General features: G+C 33.5%; 1 protein-coding gene across 1 annotated transcript in view; it reads left to right on the forward strand.

Moving 5' to 3' along the window:
* LOC132751396 (heat shock protein 75 kDa, mitochondrial-like) overlaps nucleotides 1–19,002 on the forward strand; it is a 48,750-nt gene extending 29,748 nt beyond the window's left edge. Inside the window, exons 12-18 of the mRNA XM_060741563.1 lie at nucleotides 2,054–2,201; nucleotides 7,115–7,242; nucleotides 10,335–10,528; nucleotides 11,723–11,808; nucleotides 12,408–12,553; nucleotides 13,334–13,406; nucleotides 18,347–19,002. Of these exons, the coding sequence (XP_060597546.1) occupies nucleotides 2,054–2,201; nucleotides 7,115–7,242; nucleotides 10,335–10,528; nucleotides 11,723–11,808; nucleotides 12,408–12,553; nucleotides 13,334–13,406; nucleotides 18,347–18,448 (877 nt within the window). The 3' untranslated portion in view covers nucleotides 18,449–19,002. The remainder of the gene's footprint in view (nucleotides 1–2,053; nucleotides 2,202–7,114; nucleotides 7,243–10,334; nucleotides 10,529–11,722; nucleotides 11,809–12,407; nucleotides 12,554–13,333; nucleotides 13,407–18,346) is intronic.
* The last annotated feature ends 627 nt before the right edge of the window (nucleotides 19,003–19,629 follow it).

Consider the following 19,629-nt stretch of genomic DNA (forward strand, 5'->3'; position numbering starts at 1 on the left):
CAAGTTTTTACCCTTCGTAGAAACCAAAATATGCCAACAGTATTTTTATAACAAGGGTATTTTAAGAGTATTCTTACAAATTTTATATTTAGATAGACATAAAAGAAATTTACCATTTTTAATCCTAGACATTGTTACACAGGTTTGAAATCATGAACAATGTTTCACTCTAACTACGTAATGTAAATATTTTGTTCCCTATTGGATCTGTGGAATTTGAAAACAACTTTAAGTTATTTAATCGCCTCCTTGGTCGAGGGGTTAGAGTCGATGACTTCTAATACAGTTACCTATCTGGCTTGGGTTCATTCCCCGGGAGATGCTTTGGTAGTTTAGCGTGGAGGAAGGTAGTCTAGTACTGGTGTAACTCTCCAGGAAAGATGGTTAGGAAACTACCCGCCTATATGACTGAAATACTGTTGGGAAAAGGCGTAAAATGAAACAAACAAACAAACAAAAATTAACTTAATTACTTCCTATTTTTTATCATCCTACATGTATACAAACAACTTAAATCTGTAAGATCATAGTAATTTATGAAGGAAGTACAAAGTACAAGTAGTACATACAGAGCTTTTGCATTTATTAAGAAACCACTTGCAGCCACTCATCACTTTAGGTTCAAGCCACACTAGCTTATGAAATGTTGGTTGTTCCACTTAGGAGCCTGTTCATGCCTGAAATAATTCACTTGAGGGCATTTAAAGCAACTCCACTGAGGTTTTAAAGCCTAAGAACATAAAATTTGAATTTTTGTACGTAAATGAGCTAGGGCACTTAAGCACTTAAAACTGAAATATATGCAAAGATAGTCAAGAAACATACTTCGAAATAATTGAATTTTATGCTTTTCTTAGCTCGATTTGTGTGAAAAGCTTTTAAACGCTTTTAATTTTGGTCATATTTTTACAATTTGAATAATTATTCTGGAAAAACCAAGTGTGCGAATGATCTGCAATTTTGCACAAAGATTAGTGGTCTTAACCTACAACAAATGGTACATTTATCTGGAAAAATATTTTATGTTCCATCATTTCAAAAAACCTCAGTGGAGTCCCTTTAAGGTATTCCTCCATCAGTAAAGTTTAAAAGTCAACATATGACCTATACTGTGTTGGTGTGACGTAAAATTCCACCCGAACCCCACCAAAAATAATAATGAATAGTTCAATGTACATGTATTTAAGAAGAAGTTGATCATTTATTACAAGAGATAAATATATTTTCTTTGATGATAAAGGGGAATCAAATTTCCTTTACTATGCCTTCCCAGTTGTATGACATGTAGCTAGAATATTTATATCAAAATGATATTTTTTCTGTAGCAATACCAGATAGTGGGGGGGGGGGTATAAAGAAGTCAGCTTGTCGGTCCATTTCATGGTTTCCGGGCGATAAATAGAGTTTGGAATGAGGTATTGTAATCAAACTTAGTATATAGCAACCTTATGTGGAAACCACAGTTGGTTTTGCATTTCGGACCCCTGGGTTAAGGTCAAGGTCACCATTACTAAAAATAGATAAATGGTTTCCAGACAATAACTTGGGTTAAGAATGAGATATTATAATAAAACTTGGTGTATAGCATTCAGCTTATATGAAGACCCGGATTGGTATTGCATTTGGACCCCCAGGGGTCAAGGTCACCATTACTTAAAATAGAAAAATGGTTTCCAGACAATAACTAGAGTCAGGAATGAGATATTGTAATCAAACCTGGTGTATAGAAAGTTTATATGAAGACCCAGGTTGGGATTACAATTGATTGAAATAATTCTTTGTACACAGTTGATAACTTCATTTTCTATAGGTTGAGTTCAAGTTTTTCTTCAGACGACTTATTTTACAAAAAGTCAAAGTTGCTAGTGGAGGTAATTATTCACCTTCAGTGCTAGCTCTAGTTGCAGAGGGTCTGGGTTGTACTAGTTATTGACCTGGCTGTGATTGCAGTGCTTAAAACTCTGGGTGTATCAAGTATTTTATTAAGTTTAGGTCAAAATATTACCTGTACCTGTCGGAAAAATAAAATGCCTCCTTTGAATTTATATTACAGGAAACTGAACAGTGTGCTAACAAATCGTCTCATCAAGTTTTTCCAAGACCAGGCAAAGAAAGATCCGGTCAAATATGCTGAATTTTATGAGGACTATGGTTTATTTTTCCGAGAGGGGATCGTGACCTCCCCAGAGCAAGATACTAGGGTAAGTGCCTTTTTCAATGCAGTCAGAGAAACTTTTAAATTGTTGCGACCTTGTGCAAGTTTGTGGTGGGATTTATCTACAGTCCTTTAATGGCGATATGTTATTGAAAATGTTACCGATACTTCAAACTTTAAGAATGTGAATGGCAGTGAAACATTCGACCTAATTGTGCAGGTGATTAGTTTTTGTTTTACCTGCTACAGAGTATTTTGACATGACATCATTTCTGTAAGCATGCGTTAAATGTTACCTTTTCGCTATAATCATGTCAATTAAGTGTGTTTCCTTTTTAGCTCGACTATTCGATAAGAATAAGTAGAGCTATTGTAGTCACCCTAGCGTCGGCGTCTGCGTTGGTGTCCGCGTCGGCGTAACCACTTATGTTAAAGTTTTTGTAATAGTTCAAATATTTTCAAAGTCTATTGACATATGGCTTTGAAACTTGGCACACTTGTTCACCATCATGACCCCAACCTGTAAACAGGAGGAGGTAACTGTATCAAGCATTTTGACAGATTTATGCCCCTTTTTTGACTTAGAATTTAAGTTAAAGTTTTTGTAATAGTTCGAATATTTTTAAAGTCCATTGACATATGGCTTTGAAACTTTGCACACTTGTTCACCATCATTATCCCAACCTATAAACAGGAGGAGGTAACTGTATCAAGCATTTTGACAGAATTATGCCCCTTTTTAGACTTAGAATTTAAGTTAAAGTTTTTGTAATAGTTCAAATATTTTCAAAGTCCATTGACATATGGCTTTGAAACTTTGCACACTAAATGTTCACCATCATTACCCCAACCTGTAAATAGATAGAGGATATTTGTTTGTTTGTGTGTAAGATGAATTCTGTAGCCACGAGTGAGAATACTGTTTTTAAAGTTCACGAGATGAAATAAAATTACATCTTACACAACAAACAGACAAATTTTCTTTTTATTTTATGCTTAAAAACAAGTTAAAACGAAATTTCAATAATTTTAACGTTATTATTAAAATCTGTTTCCCCCATTGAGAGCCCCATTTAGACGGAATTTCTCATTTAAAACAAGAAGTCTTGAGCTGAAAAATAAGTCCGCCAATCAAGGTTTTATTAAAAAATATGAATGATCGCTTGTTTTAATCATAAAAACAAACAATTCTTGCAGGAGAAAATTCCAACCATCCATCCATATTTCTGTTACTTACTGCGAATTTATATTAGACCTGGCTTTCTAAAATGTAAACGGCAGCCATTTTTTAAAGTTGTGTATTTCATGGGAGGAAAATAATTGTGTAAGATTCAGAAGGATATAATTTGGATTTGTTAGTCATACACCTTTTTAAAAGAAAGAAAACTTATTTGAGGATTGTAACAGACAAAAAATAAGTGTTGACAGAAGTGAAAACATTCAGAAAAGGGGCTAGGAAAATGGAAAAATTGGAAGCTTGCTGAAGGAACGCTGGGTTGTTTTAACTTATTTTACGAGTGATGGCTGTCAATGCTTTTCAATTTTTCATAAAGCATACGGCAGTTATTGCTCGTAGGATACTTTAATATGCCCAAATGTCATCAAGAGCCCGTTTTGCATGGGGAAGAAATGTATTTTTCAGACTGTAAAAACGAAACAAAAAAAATTTAGAGACAAAATTTGGTGATTGGAATTTGAAGGAATAGAAGCAGGGTTTCTATTGACGCACATTTCCTGCGTCCTTGACGCAAAAATAGTAACCTAGGACCCTCAATTACTCTAAGTGTGCGTCCATGGGGACGCAAATTAAATTTTCCTCCGTAAATATCATTTGGAAATTCCTTCCGCTTCTTTAAAGGAAATGACGTAATTTGGTAGACGGGTTCTAATATTGAATACAGCAGAGTTATCTTTCTTGCAATTAATTACAGTTAAATACGGAATAAAACGGCGCACACTAGAATTTAGTCGACCTTAAAAAAGCGCCCCAGTCTATGCGTTTTTTGTTCTAAAATAAATCGTAAAACATGTCGGCTGCTCCCCCAATTTTAATGAAAAGTGGCTAAGTTAACTTACCCGTGGTTCGAGACGACCACGGATATGAAATGCAGCCATTGCGTCTCAACCAAACAATGTAATCCATTTGCCTCGGAAAATGGATGTTTGAACTTCCAAAATAGTAGATACAAAATTAATTGTCCGTCATCAAGACGTATGTCGGACCAGATGTGAAAGATCTTGACTTTATGCAAGTTGCACAAACATTCAGCCAAATGAAAGAAATGAAAAAATAAAAAGTAACAATAAATAATAAATAGTTTATATTTTTTATTTTATTTAACAAGGTCAATAAAAATGCATATGTAGTTGAACAATGTATATAAATGTAAAGAATTAAACCTAGACAATATATATATATAAGTAATACCTTACTTTAAAGTAATAAATGATTAGGACCCTCATATTTTTCTCTGGGACCCTCATATTTTATGAGCACGAGTCCCTGGGACTCTTAAATAAAAATTCCTAGTAGAAACCCTGTAGAAGTAAGTTTTCTCTCTGTGTTACTTTTGACATTTAAGTTATTTATCTATTTCAGCTTTGCTATTTCTTTTAACAGCCTGACATTGTCAGAATTGTCGGTAAAAATAAAATTGAGGTACCACATGGGGAAAATCTTTAAAAAGTAGTTTCGTCATTGAAAAAAGTGAAATTATATTTTGATAATTTTCACTGTGAAATTATCAAATATAATTTTCACGGATAAATCAGTAATCCACTACTGAAAAGCATAAAATAAGAGGAGGTAATTGTATCAAGCATTTTTTTTTAGGAAGTGGCTAGCCGTACGGGCCCGTACGGCTAGCCAAAAGTTCTAGCCGTACGTGAGTCACGTACGACTAGCCAGGACACACTGTATTGTCTAGCCGTACGGCACTTTTCAAATTTATATAGAAGTCGAAATTATACATATATGTTTTTTCATGACTTTAAGCGAGGATTCGTATATTTACTTTAAATAGAGATTAATCGCCTTGTTGGCTACAGTAAAAGAAGTACGAATATCGATCTTTATCATTTCAAGACATCGAGAAAAAATAGCGTTAGGTCGCAGTTAAATAACATCAATTGAAATAGTTTACAAAATTTTGATAATAATCCTTTTTTGTTTCATAAAGTTTAATTTTCGACACCTTTAAAATGAAAAAAAAATCAATGTTAGGCTCTGATATTTGCGTCAATTACCGACGGTATAGAAGTTTGTCCATCATTAAGGAAAGTTTGCATGTTCCGTGAAACGCATTTTAAAATTCTATTGTCAGTCCCTGGGTAGGCTTTATTTAAGGCTTATTAATTGTTTGTGCTTTTATGTTCGATATTTATCTACTGTATTTGAAAATTATACAATTATTTTTGCTTTTCACTGTTTTTTTTCAATGTTCTATGTATTTATTTATTTATTTCACTCCGATCATTATTTATTCGATCCATGTGCTTAATTAACAAAAAAACATCTTTCAGTCAAATAAAACAACAAATCATAATCATAAGGCACAAAATAACATATGCATGGTCGACTTCTTTATAATTTTGAAAAGTGCCGTACGGCTAGACAATACAGCGAGTCTTGGCTAGTCGTACGTGACTCACATACGGCTAGAACTTTTGGCTAGCCGTACGGGCCCGTACGGCTAGCCACTTCCTTTTTTTTACTATCAAGCACTAAGAATAGTCTGGCCTTGCTGTCCTACCGACAGCTCTTGTTACTGTAAAAAATTCTTATTTTGTTATGTGATAAATATGAAAAATGATTTTAAAGGACGTCCACTGAGGTCAAAAGAAAATTTGAAATTTTTACAAAATTTGAAATTCTTACATAATTATGTTAAGCAAAACACTTAAAAGTGGAAAAATCATTAGTAAATTGAAAAAAAAAATTTTGTGCTTTCCTAAGAAAAGTGTTGCAACGATTTTCTTTTTTGAATCAATTTGCACAGTGAAAACGATGATCCTAAAAAAAAAAAAAAAACGGGCCAAGTTATATGTCCAGACTTAAGTTTAACTGTACAAAAATCTTTGAAAAAAAAAAAATTTCAAATCCCACCTGTGGAGTCCTTTTAATACATGTACATTGTATATAAAAAAAAATTTTGGAGACATTATTTTTGCCTTCGCTATCTGTCTGTCTGTCCGGATGTCTGTCGCACTACCAAATAGGGAAATGGGGGGTCATCTAAATGTAAACAGAACAAAAGAGAACAATAGAGTTCATTCCGTAACAATAGAATAAGGGGCCATTGGCCCATTAGTAAACAAAAGAAAATAACAAAAGAAATGGCCCCTTATTCCATTTCAGCTGGACGTCCCTCTGTCCGTCCGCATTTAGCTTATTCGGCCTTCATAAGTCAAACTACTAGTTGGTTTTCTACCAAACTTTACAGCAGTGATCAGTACCATCCCTAGTTGTGCAAATCACCGGCAAATTCTGCTTCGCTGTACAAAATGGGCGCCAGAGCTAAAAAAAGAATATCTTATCCAGCCTTAACAGGTCAAACTATCAGTGGGATTTCAACCAAACTTTACAGGAGTGAGCAGTACCATCCCAAGTTGTGCACATGGCTGGCACATTCCCTTTCGCTGCACAAAATGGCTGCCAGAGCTTAAAATAGAAAAATCTTGTCCGGCCTTCACAGGTCAAACTACAGGTGCGATTTCAACCAAACTTTACAGGAGAGATCAGTTCCATCCCTAGTTTTGCCCATCACCAGCAAATGCTGCCAGAGCTTAAAATAGAAAATCTTGTCTAGCCTTCACAGGTCAAACTGCAGGTATGATTCCCACCAAACTTTACAGGAGTGATCATTACAGGAGTATTCAGAGCCATATATAGTTTTGGGAAACATGATATGTTTTTTCTGCCAAAAACTCTTCTAGTTTATTATTATGTTCTTTTTCTAGGAGAATATTGCGAAACTTCTGAGATTCGAGTCTTCAAAACTTCCTGCAGGGGAGAAAACCAGTATTGAAGATTATTGCAGTCGAATGAAGGCGGGAAAAAGAAACATTTTCTACTTGTCAGCACCCAGGTAAAAATAGCGTTATTAAAATTATGCCTTTAATATAGACAAATATAAGAAAACACATTTAAGTTTAATTGTATGAAACTAAAATGCCCAGAGGTTAGATATTTGGCATGTACTGCAGCATTGCCTTGTAGATCTAAAGACAATGGGGCATTGTATTTTCATACAATATGTATGTACAAGGTATTGTTGAAGGTACAAGGTATTGTTTAAGGCTCAAAATTTTGTCATTAAATTTCTTTTTTGCACTTAAAATAGTTGCCTTCTAAAAAAGCATTCACTTTAACTTGAAATAGTTCAAGGGCAAATAAGTCGGCTAACTTGAAATAGTTCAAGAGCAGGTCAGTCTGCTAAGCACATTTGCAGAGTAAACCCCCTTTTCTGTGTTGATTTTATTGAACTATCCAGCACTGAGAAATATGAAGGGTGATATCCATAGACAGGTCTTGTTAGTTATGACATTATAATGAAAGGATTTCATTTAACATTTATCCTATTTTTAGTTGAAGATTACAATTGAAAGGATGAAGTTTCATGTATCATTTATTCTATTTTTGATCATGACATTATAATGAAAGGATGAAGTTTCATGTATCATTTATTCTATTTTTGATCATGACATTATAATGAAAGGATGAAGTTTCATGTATCATTTATTCTATTTTTGATCATGACATTATAATGAAAGGATGAAGTTTCATGTACCATTTATTCTATTTTTGATCATGACATAGTGAAAAGATGAAGTTTCATGTACCATTTATTCTATTTTTGATCATGACATAATGAAAGGATGAAATTTCACGTACCATTTATTAACCAGGTTTTCAATTTTGAAAATCCTGGTTATTAGATTGGGGTATGGCGGGCGGATGGGCGGCTGGGCGGATGGGCGGATGGGCGGGCGGGCGTCAAACGAAATTGTGTCCGCTCTGTAACTCTTCAACCCTTTGAAGAATTTTGATGAAACTTCAGACAAATGTTTACCACATCAAGATGACGTGCAGAACGCATGTTCGCATGGCTGGCTCCAAGGTCAAGTCACAGTGACATTAACATTGAAAATCCTGTCCGCTGTGTAACTCTTCAACCCTTTGAAGAATTTTGATGAAACTTCAGACAAATGTTTACCACATCAAGATGACGTGCAGAACGCATGTTCCGCATGGCTGGCTCCAAGGTCAAGGTCACAGTGACATTAACATTGAAAAATCCTGTCCCGCTCTGTAACTCTTCAACCCTTTTGAAGAATTTTGATGAAAACTTCAGACAAATGTTTACCACATCAAGATGACGTGCAGAACGCATGTTCCGCATGGCTGGCTCCAAGGTCAAGGTCACAGTGACATTAACATTGAAAATCCTGTCCGCTCTGTAACTCTTCAACCCTTTGAAGAATTTTGATGAAACTTCAGACAAATGTTTACCACATCAAGATGACGTGCAGAACGCATGTTCCGCATGGCTGGCTCCAAGGTCAAGGTCACAGTGACATTAACATTGAAAATCCTGTTTACATGATTTTAACTTGATTTGGCAGTCAAAGGTCATATCATCTTTGGAGGTAATTTAAAAAAGATATGATATATTATTTCATGTCTACTTTGTAACTTGTTTTTCATTATACAGAATTATCAATATAATTATAGTGAACAAATTCTTCTGTGCTGAACTCGTCCTACATTTTCTCAACGGATTTTGTTCAAACTCTTCAGACAAATGTTTACCACATCAAGATGACGTGCAGAACGCATGTTCCGCATGGCTGGCTCCAAGGTCAAGGTCACAGTGACATTAACATTGAAAATCCTGTCCGCTCTGTAACTCTTCAACCCTTTGAAGAATTTTGATGAAACTTCAGACAAATGTTTACCACATCAAGATGACGTGCAGAACGCATGTTCCGCATGGCTGGCTCCAAGGTCAAGGTCACAGTGACATTAACATTGAAAATCCTGTCCGCTCTGTAACTCTTCAACCCTTTGAAGAATTTTGATGAAACTTCAGACAAATGTTTACCACATCAAGATGACGTGCAGAACGCATGTTTCACATGGCTGGCTCCAAGGTCAAGGTCACAGTGACATTAACATTGAAAATCCTGTCCGCTCTGTAACTCTTCAACCCTTTGAAGAATTTTGATGAAACTTCAGACAAATGTTTACCACATCAAGATGACGTGCAGAACGCATGTTCCGCATGGCTGGCTCCAAGGTCAAGGTCACAGTGACATTAACATTGAAAATCCTGTTTACATGATTTTAACTTGATTTGGCAGTCAAAGGTCATATCATCTTTGGAGGTAATTTAAAAAAGATATGATATATTATTTCATGTCTACTTTGTAACTTGTTTTTCATTATACAGAATTATCAATATAATTATAGTGAACAAATTCTTCTGTGCTGAACTCGTCCTACATTTCTCAACGGATTTTGTTCAAACTTTCACAGAAGCTTTGTCATCAAGCACCCTGGCACATATTGTCGGGGTTTTGTGATTGGATAGTTTTTGACCTAATTATGGCCCTTTGTTTTTTTCCTTATACATAATATTATAGTGAACACTTCTTCAGTGGCAATTCCTCCTACATTATTCATGTTTTACATTGCACATAGTTACATTGTTTGTTGCTTGTATTTGTATTTCAAATACAACATATTTATCTACAATGGTGATAATTGAAAACCTGGTTTCATGGCATTGCCATGTTTCTTGTTCTATTTTTGATCATGACATAATGAACGGATGAAGTTTCATGTACCATTTATTCTATTTTTGATCATGACATAATGAAAGGATGAAATTTCATGTACCATTTATTCTATTTTTGATCATGTCATAATGAAAAGATGAAGTTTCATGTACCATTTATTCTATTTTTGATCATGACATAATGAAAAGATGAAGTTTCATGTACCATTTATTCTATTTTTGATCATGACATAATGAACGGATGAAGTTTCATGTACCATTTATTCTATTTTTGATCATGACATAATGAACGGATGAAGTTTCATGTACCATTTATTCTATTTTTGATCATGTCATAATGAAAAAGATCAACTTTCATGTACCATTTATTCTATTTGTAGTCGTGAGATTGCAGAGGGATCACCATATTTGGAAGCTCTAGCTAAGAAAGATGCAGAAGTTCTATTCCTGTATGAGCCGTATGATGAACTGGTACTGATGAATCTCCAACAATTTGATAAGAAAACTCTGAAATCTATAGAAAATGAAATAGTAGAAGACAAAGAAGATAACACTAATACTGTTGATGAGAAAGGTGAAATTTTTATATTCAGTTTTTCATTTTCAACCATTCGCACTCTATATATTATAAATATCTGTACTAGGCCATCTTCCAAGCTGGACAAAATCTGAGTCCATAATTTTAGATGTGTACGATTGTAATAGTTTATGTTGGGCAAGTGTTACCAAGAAGTAAAAAAAAAACACAAGGCAGCATTGTATTTATAAGTCTAGATAAAACCTTTTGTCACTTATAGGGAAAATTTTAAAAAGTACTCAGCTAGACTGAACGAGTACAGACTATGAGCAGAAGGCACAAATAGGATTGGTGTATTAAGTTGCTGCTGGCAAGCAAAGGAACGATGGTTAGGAAACTACCCGCCTATATGACTGAAATACTGTTGAGAAAAGGCGTAAACTGAAGCAAACAAACAAACAAAAGCTGGCAAGCAAAGGGTTAAACTGAATAACATTGTGCTATAGACTGTTTGATTTAAGATTTGAATTTGAGTCTTATCATAAGTGTTGCGAGTTACTTTTATATCGAGTGATTTTGATATTGAGTGATTTTGATATTGAGTGATTTTGATATCGAGTTACTTTGATATTTGGTGACTTTGACATCGAATATAAAACACATCAACCATTTAAACAAGAAACCGTTTTGTTTAAGTGGTCAAGTTTCATGCTTGGTTAGATTACAAAGAATTATGGGTTGTTACCTGATTGGTCCGGAAATAATTGCATGATTGGATCTTCCTTTACCAACAGAAATTGAAGGTTGCAATATGACCTTTAAAGTGTCAGTGTGAATTAAACCATCTCCATCCAACTAAAAGAACATCAGCAGTGCCAAAAACTAGCATATTATCTCTCAATTTCAAAAAGGAATTTTCTTTGAAGGTGCCAAACAAAATTGAAATCGGCAAAATATTCTCCAGATCATTAAATGCACATGAATGAAAAAAAGGCATGAAAATAACTGCTGAGGACCAAATCATTTGTCCTTCAGGAAAAAAGGAAGAATTTACAAATTGAAAAAACTACCTAAAATTTAGCCTAATTAACCAAAAAAATATATTTATTATCTGCCAAAATAACCAATAATTGAAAGATTTTAGTAAACGAAAAATACTTCACATCAACAGATATTTGATGTATCTAGTGGATTATACTTGTGTCTGTTGCTGCCTTAGTTATTGTTTTATGACATCTTCAATATTTACAGATGAGAAAAGTTTAAAACAAGATGAAGCTGAAACATTGATGAATTGGTTAAAAACAACACTGACGAACAGGGTACAAGATGTAAAGGTAAACACCTTATCTACATTACATGTAAATTTAAATTGTAAGCTAAAAAAATATATTCAATTAATACTAGTTATTAAAATTTTACATTATTATTATAAAGACTGTGTAAAGAAAATATTAAGCTACATAAAGGTAAAGATCATTACATTATTACTTGTCAAAATTTTGAATTATTCTGCCACCTTCACAAAATGTGCAGAGGGCTTATAATGGAACAGTGTTGTGTTGATCTGTTATCTTATACATCCTATACCCCTTGAAAGACTGTCTTCTCAAAAAGCAGTGTGCAGAAATTGTGCTGTTGTTGTGCCAGCTCAAGGTCAAGGTCACACTTTAAGGTCAAATGACTGAACATTTTGTAACCATTATAAATCTTATATCCTTTAAAGATTTTTTTGTCAAAATTTGTACAAATGTTCACCCAAACAAGGTGATGTGCAGAACCTGTGCTTCCCATGTACCTGCTCAAGGTCATGGATTTACCCAAGCCAGTTTTTTCAGCAGGCAAGAGTTTAACAGTGAGACCGGTTTTATTTCATCCTTTTTTTCGACAAATTGTATTACAGAATCTCATAGTATATGTTCTATTTTAACTTCAGATTACGAAAAGATTGTCCAGTCACCCATGTGTAATAACTGTGAAGGAAATGGGCGCTGCGAGACATTTTCTACGTACATCAATAGCTGACCAATCACCTGAAGAAAGATTTAGAATTCTTCAACCTACACTTGAGATTAACCCTAGGTAGGAGACTACAAATGTTTTCAGGAAAAATGAAAGCTAAACATTACCTATGTTGAATTTGATTATTTGAAGTACATGTATATTGAATTTGAATGGATAAAGCAGTATTTTAGCAATTTTATTTTGGAAAAAATGCATCATACCATGTAAAGCCTGGTCAAAAAAGCCTCCTGAAAACTATCTACAGCATGCCAGTGACAATTGTTTCTAAAAATAGAAGATCGAGAAAAAAAATTGTCCATTTATCTTATTTGCTTAAAGCGAACAGACCGGTTGGAGGTATTGAAGGGTTTCCTTATGGTTTATTTATATTATGGATGGCAATGTTCGTTATATTTCCACCTTCTTTTGCTTTGACAATTATATGAAACAATGTGTCTAAAAATAACATATTTGACCTTTAGCAAAACTGAGTGTCACTTTAAAACCATATCAAATAACAAATCCTGAAATCCTCAGATATGTTCTAATTAATTGAGCTGCGTCACGACAAAACCAACATAATGGGATTGCAACCAGCATGGATCCAGATCAGCCTGCGCATCCGTGCAGTCTGATCAGGATCCATGCTGTTCGCTATCAGTTTCACTACTTGTTATAGGGTTTGTAAGCGAACAGCATGGATCCTGATCAGACTGTGCGGATGCGCAGGCTGGTCTGGATCCATGCTGGTCGCAAACCCACTATGTTGGTTTTGTCGTGACGCGGCTCTTATGTGTTTGTCATCCACTATTTTAAGATTGTTCTATTACATGTATATCATTTATTTTATATTTTCAGTCACACTCTGATTAAACAGCTAAACAAATTACAATCATCAGACCCCTACCTGGCCAAACTTCTAGCCGAACAGGTATGTGTTGTAATGATTCTTGACACAGTAAATTACAAATTATTAACCCGTAAAAACTGTTAGTAAGAAAGTTTTTCTTGAAACAGATTTTAATTACTAAGTTACACAACTAATTTTGTCCTTTTTTAATCCATCTTAGAGCTGTATTGATTGAAATAATATGGTTGTATTAACAATATTTTTCTGTCAATCATTAAACATAAAAGTTACTTTTACTAACTGATTATATAACTTATCTAAAATGTATAAACATATGCTGTTATTATATAATGGACTTTTTTCATAGCAGTGATGACAAAAAAATGGTCCAAAAAAAATCATGCAATGGGAATTTATAAATAAAATACATCATGATTGTATGAGCAGAACATGTGTTTTACTAAAATCCTTTATACAGATACAGAAGTGGATTATAAAACAGGAATGTGAATTATAAAACAACTTATATAAGCAATTATCAAGATATTGGTGTATTCAATGTTGATATTTGTTATCCTATAACAAAAGCTATCAGCGATATGCTTTGCACTGTATCAAACATCTTGGGGGCTTAGAGTCCTGTAAACTTAGATGAGTCCAGTAAATTGAGAGTTTGCACTATTACGATGACTGATGTAACATTGTTCCCCCCTGTGATTTTCAGCTTAAAATGATAGTAAAAAAGTCATGAAAACTTCTCGGTAGACAATAAAATTATGTTGGCCTTTCCTTCCATCCTTCCTTTAGTCATACTTAACAATTTCTTTTAACATTATTTCTACATGTGAATGTTATGAAAGATATTTGATGTGTTGATTATATACACAAACAGAAATACAACTATAACAGTTACTTCCCTTTGACCGAACAGATTTTCAACTGCCATGAGTTACTTCCCTTGTTGATACATCTAAATGTGGTCAATTTCAGTACTTTAATGTACACATAAGAAAATTTGTAAGAAAAGATTATGAAATTAATTTACATGAAGATGATACAGCAAGAGGTTTGATTGACATGATTTATAACTATACGACTTGTTTACATAGACAAATTTGGTCTCTGGTTAAAATAAAAATCATATACACACAAGTACACAAATAAAACTCTATACACTGTGTGGACAAGTTAATCATGTAAGTGTGGTATTGTGTATTAGCATTTAGAATGAGAACAGAGATATGTTGCTTTTTCTCAAAATTAATCATGTTAACAGTCACTGAATAACTTTATACAAGGCAGGTAAAAAAAGTTATAAAAATGTATGTCCCATAGTAGTACTGGAAGTATCTCAGCAAATAAAGCTTTATTTAGAAGGATATTCTTGTATTTGCATCAACATTTTTGAAAAGTGCACTAAATTGACGTTTTTACATGATTTTATACCACTTATATTAATTCTCAGTTTTAAAGAATTTTAAGGGTTTATTAAACAAGTTGCATTTATAGTGATTTGAAAATCATATCTGTCCTTTTGTGCTCATACATTATTAAAACAATTGATAGAAAAAACAACAACAACAATTATCTATAAAAAAACAGGCTGTATTTTAAATCCAGAACTTTGACTGCAGTGAGTTTTCACCTCTGTTAAAGTCATGGGACGAGATATTTTGTAATCATAAAGTTATCACCTGATATAAAGGTGACTTTGGCTACGAATATCATGGTTAAATTAATCTATACTGCTCTACAAAATAAAGGTAAAACCATATTACTTTATACTAAATACATAAAAACTTGTGCACATGCATTTTAACGGCAAGCAAGTTGGCAGCAGCAAATATTACCTGAAAAGGATGATCAGATGACACTTTCATACCATCTTATCATGGTCTGTATTGTATTATATAAGCGGTCCTGTTATTGTTCAACAGGATGTTTATGCGTATTTAACTTACATAAAGACAAAGTGACCTTCCTAAGGAAAAGATAAGTAGACTTTACAAAAAAAACAAGACTGTTGATGCAGACTGATTAAAAATGGTTCCTGGCCTTCCTAGACTTAGATATTATGCTGGTTCCTGGCATACTCTTTAACTTTGTTTCAATATTTACAACTCTTGTTAACAGCTAAACTGTTTTAAAGGAACTCCACTGAGGTCCAAAAGTCTTAAAACATAATAAACTTTGAATTTCTTACATAGATCAGCAGGGGCACTTAAAACAGAAAATTGTGCAAAAGATAATTGAGAAATATTTCTATTTGTTTGCTGTTCTTAGCCATATTTGTGTGAAAAGTGTTGGAACACTTCAGTTTGGAGTATTTTTACATTCTGGATAAACAGAGTGAGTGAATGATCTGAAATTTTGCATGTAAGTTATTGGTCTATACTTTCAACAAATTGAACTTAAATCTCAAAAATTATTTCCAGTCCCATCATGTCAAAAACCACAGTGGAGTCCCTTTAACACTAAACTTGCTGTGCATTCAAAGTATATGGAATTAAGTAATAATAGAAAAAATAAGTGCCCAACAGTATAGAGCCTGGTTAACCAGACATATATTTAAGGGATGTACAGGCCTTGGCTTTACTCTAAGTTACCGCGTTGGCTAAGGCTTACTTACTTTATGAGGTCCAATGGTACGTTCAATATATTCAAGTCCTGCAATGTTGTGTGGATTGGCATGGCCGAGTGCGGTTAACGTTCTAAGGACTAGTAAGCTAATGATCGCTTAGCTTGCATGGGTTCAAACCCGACAGGGGCCAAGTCGTTGCTTTCCTTAGAGGCAGGAAACTTTACACTCTTGTCCAGTACTAGGTTCGTTCAATAACGGACTTCAAAAGTGCGTATTCTAAGCTTAATAGCTTGCGCTGGCACAATCGCAACTAATTAAATTCTGTATAAAAACCAATGTTTGCAGTTAAAGTCACATAATTGTGTTTCTCTCACATTTTCACTATAATCATAGACAGAAGCGATTGTCTAGTGGTTAAGTAGTTTGCCTCTCAACCCAGGCATTGTGGGCTCAAGCCTTACTTCAGAAAGGACTATGTTCACTTGTATGACACCAGTTAGTCTGGTCTGTTTGGTTCCAGGCAGCAGACAGACAACAGGGGTACAAAGAAGCTCTAAACATTATTGACAATCAAGCTAAAATAAATATGTTTAAACTATCCAAAGAAAAAAGACACTGTTTAAGAGATTAAAGAGAAAGGAAGAAGAAAAAATGTTCATTTCAAGTGAAAAAAAAACGGTAAAAACCCATTTAGCATTAAGAAAAAACTCAGACAGACACAAAGTTATGCTGTCATTTTGAAATGTTTAAATTTGACCGATATTGTAGATGATAACTATACATGGTATTTCAAAATTTGGTCATGATAGATAAACATATTAACTTCACTATCTCCCCACCAACATGTTACGACTCTGTCTACCAGTGTATAGTGTACAGATTATTTTATCACTAAGATTTTAAATTATTTTGAACTGAAAATCCTGGGTTGGACTGGTCTCCGTTTTCTTATGACACAGATATTTATGTAACAGAATTTTTTTAGCATATAAACCAGTCTGATTTTGCAATTTCATTTTTGCTATCGTAAAATTTTAAGTTCTAAATAAAACATACTGTTTAAGATAAATATTAAAAGTAAAAATTTTCAGATGCAGACATTAGAAAATTTTTCCTCAAGGTCAAATTCAATTTTTCTCAAGATTTGTCACAGTTTACACCCCTAGGTTTTTGTAATGGACATGACCTACTTTGAGCTTGGGGCTGCCCATTGTAGATTTAGGGGATTTCAATTTCAAAATGCAGATTTGGTCAGCTTGGACTGCAAAGAAATGCAAGTTGTTCTTGTCGTCTGCTGGTATCGTAGGCCAATCTTTATGATTACTTTGACTGGCACCTAAATGATTTAGTAAACTGATTTGGGACTAGATTATCTTACAAAATGTTGGCTTTGATCAGAGCAAACTGTTGAACTCTTTAAATAGATAAACTGAATGCCATAAATACAGTAATAAGATAAATATTCTTGATGTTTCAAAAAAAATTCAAGCAAAAAATGATTTTATAAAACAACAGTGAACACCGTTTTAAAAATTTGGATGACTGTAAAAATAAAGGTCATTAAGACTGTTTATTAGAGATTTCGTAAATATCTATGGGGAAAAAACACACACAAAAAAAAAAGAAAAGAAAAAAAAAGAGAATATTCAGAATGGTACAGTCTTGCTTAAAAAAGGTTAATTCTCATAAAATGTTAAAATTACACAGTTTTTTTTATTTACAATTTCCAATGAAGTAATCTTGAAAGCTTAGGGAGCTGGAAAATATGGACTGTATAGCTTTATGTTGAAGATTTCAGTAGTCTAAGTAAACACCCATTTGACTTTATGAATTGTTTAATCATAAAGATGTAAGGATATTATTATTGAGTGGATAGCTTAAGTCAAGTATTGAAATGTCATTTCCTAGACACTTTTAAGTATGTTCAGATAACTTATAGAGAGAGAGGTGATCTTTTTGAGTGGTGATTGTTGAACAAATTTTAACCTTTGCCTTGCTGAATTTATGATAATGGAATTGTCCTATTTTATATTTTGGAATATTCCATTGTTAGTTTAAGGGATGGCAACATCAAAACTCTAAATCTAAACAGTCAGCAATGTATAGTCTGGTTACAATGAATGAATAAGCAGCCACAGGCATGACAATAAACTTTTGTTATAATTTTATTGTATCTCCAGCTCCTGTGGCCAAGTGCTTAAGGTCCTTGACTTCGAACCACTTGCCACTCATCGCTGTGGGTTAACTTCAGATTTTTCCATGTGAGAAATCTTTTTAGCCTATGATGTGTTAGTACAACATGAAATTCAACAAGAAAAAAAACCTTGTCTTATATGTGTTCTAAGTTAAATAAGGGTCCATCGGCCCTGTCAGGCACTGAGAGTACGAGCCCGAGTTTCTTATCTCATATTATTATATGAACTTGAATATATATTTTCAGTTGTACGACAATGCCATGGTAACGGCAGGGCTACTGGATGATCCACGATCAATGGTGTCACGGTTGAACCAGCTTCTAGAGAAAGCTCTCGATAAAGTTTGAAAATCGCGTTCAAGTTTGAAAATCGCCTCTGTGCATACAAATGTAGATACAGTGTACAAACAGAGACATAGTGTAGATGTGTGTGAAAAAATATATTTGATTCAAAACAGTGATTCCAAACTCGAAAATGAATTCAAGGGACACATGCCCCTGTACAAACATTTGTAGTATAATAAGCAATATCGCAAAGATCTTTGGTTTTTCAATAAGCTAATTTTGTTAAGAAAGTTGTAATTCCTACAAAGTAGCTAGCTTTCACACTGGAGAGGTTAAAATGTATCATGCTACATAGGTATATTTTATTTTATTAATTGAATATTTTCTGCATTTAATGTCACAAGTTTAATGCATTATTTGTAACACATCTAATGTCAAGAATTTAAATATACCTTACTATAATTATATAATGTCAAGAATTTGATAAACTTTACTGTAGTATAATGTTAAGACTTTGATATACTTTATATAATGTCAAGGATTTGATATACTAAGTTCTGGAATATAATGTCAAGAATAAAATTCACTTTAATGCAAATATTTGAATTACATTTGAGCCGCGTCACGACAAAACCAACATAATGGGTTTGCGATTAGCATGGATCCAGACCAGCCTGCGCATCCGCGCAGTCAGATCAGGGTCCATGCTGTTCGCTTACAGACCATATAACAAGTAAAGAAACTGATAGCGAACAGCATGGATCCTGATCAGACTGCGCGGATGCGCAGGCTGGTCTGGATCCATGCTGGTCGCAAAACCATTATGTTGGTTTTGTTGTGACGCGGCTCATTTGAAGACTCATGTCAAGAATTTAATATACTATATTTCATTTAATAATAAGGTTTGAATATACTTCATCTCATGTCATGAATTGAGTATTACTTAAGCTAATGTCAAAAAATGAATATACTGAACATGTAATGTACTTTTAATTAATCTAATGTTAAGAATGAAATTTACTTTTTTTATCTTTTATCAATTATTAATTAATAGTCAAATGTTAAGAATTGAATTTTACTTTTTTCATGTAATGTTAAGTATTATATTAAGTTTTATCTAATGAGAGGAATTTATTCTTTATCTAATGTCAAGAATTGAATTTATCTTTATGAATTTACCTTTTTCTAATGTCAAGAATTGAATTTATCTTTATGAATTTATCTTTTTCTAATGTCAAGAATTG

The sequence above is a fragment of the Ruditapes philippinarum genome, unplaced genomic scaffold, assembly GCF_026571515.1.
Source record: "Ruditapes philippinarum isolate M1 unplaced genomic scaffold, ASM2657151v2 ctg2191_1_1_1_1, whole genome shotgun sequence".
Taxonomy (NCBI): Eukaryota; Metazoa; Mollusca; class Bivalvia; order Venerida; family Veneridae; genus Ruditapes; species Ruditapes philippinarum.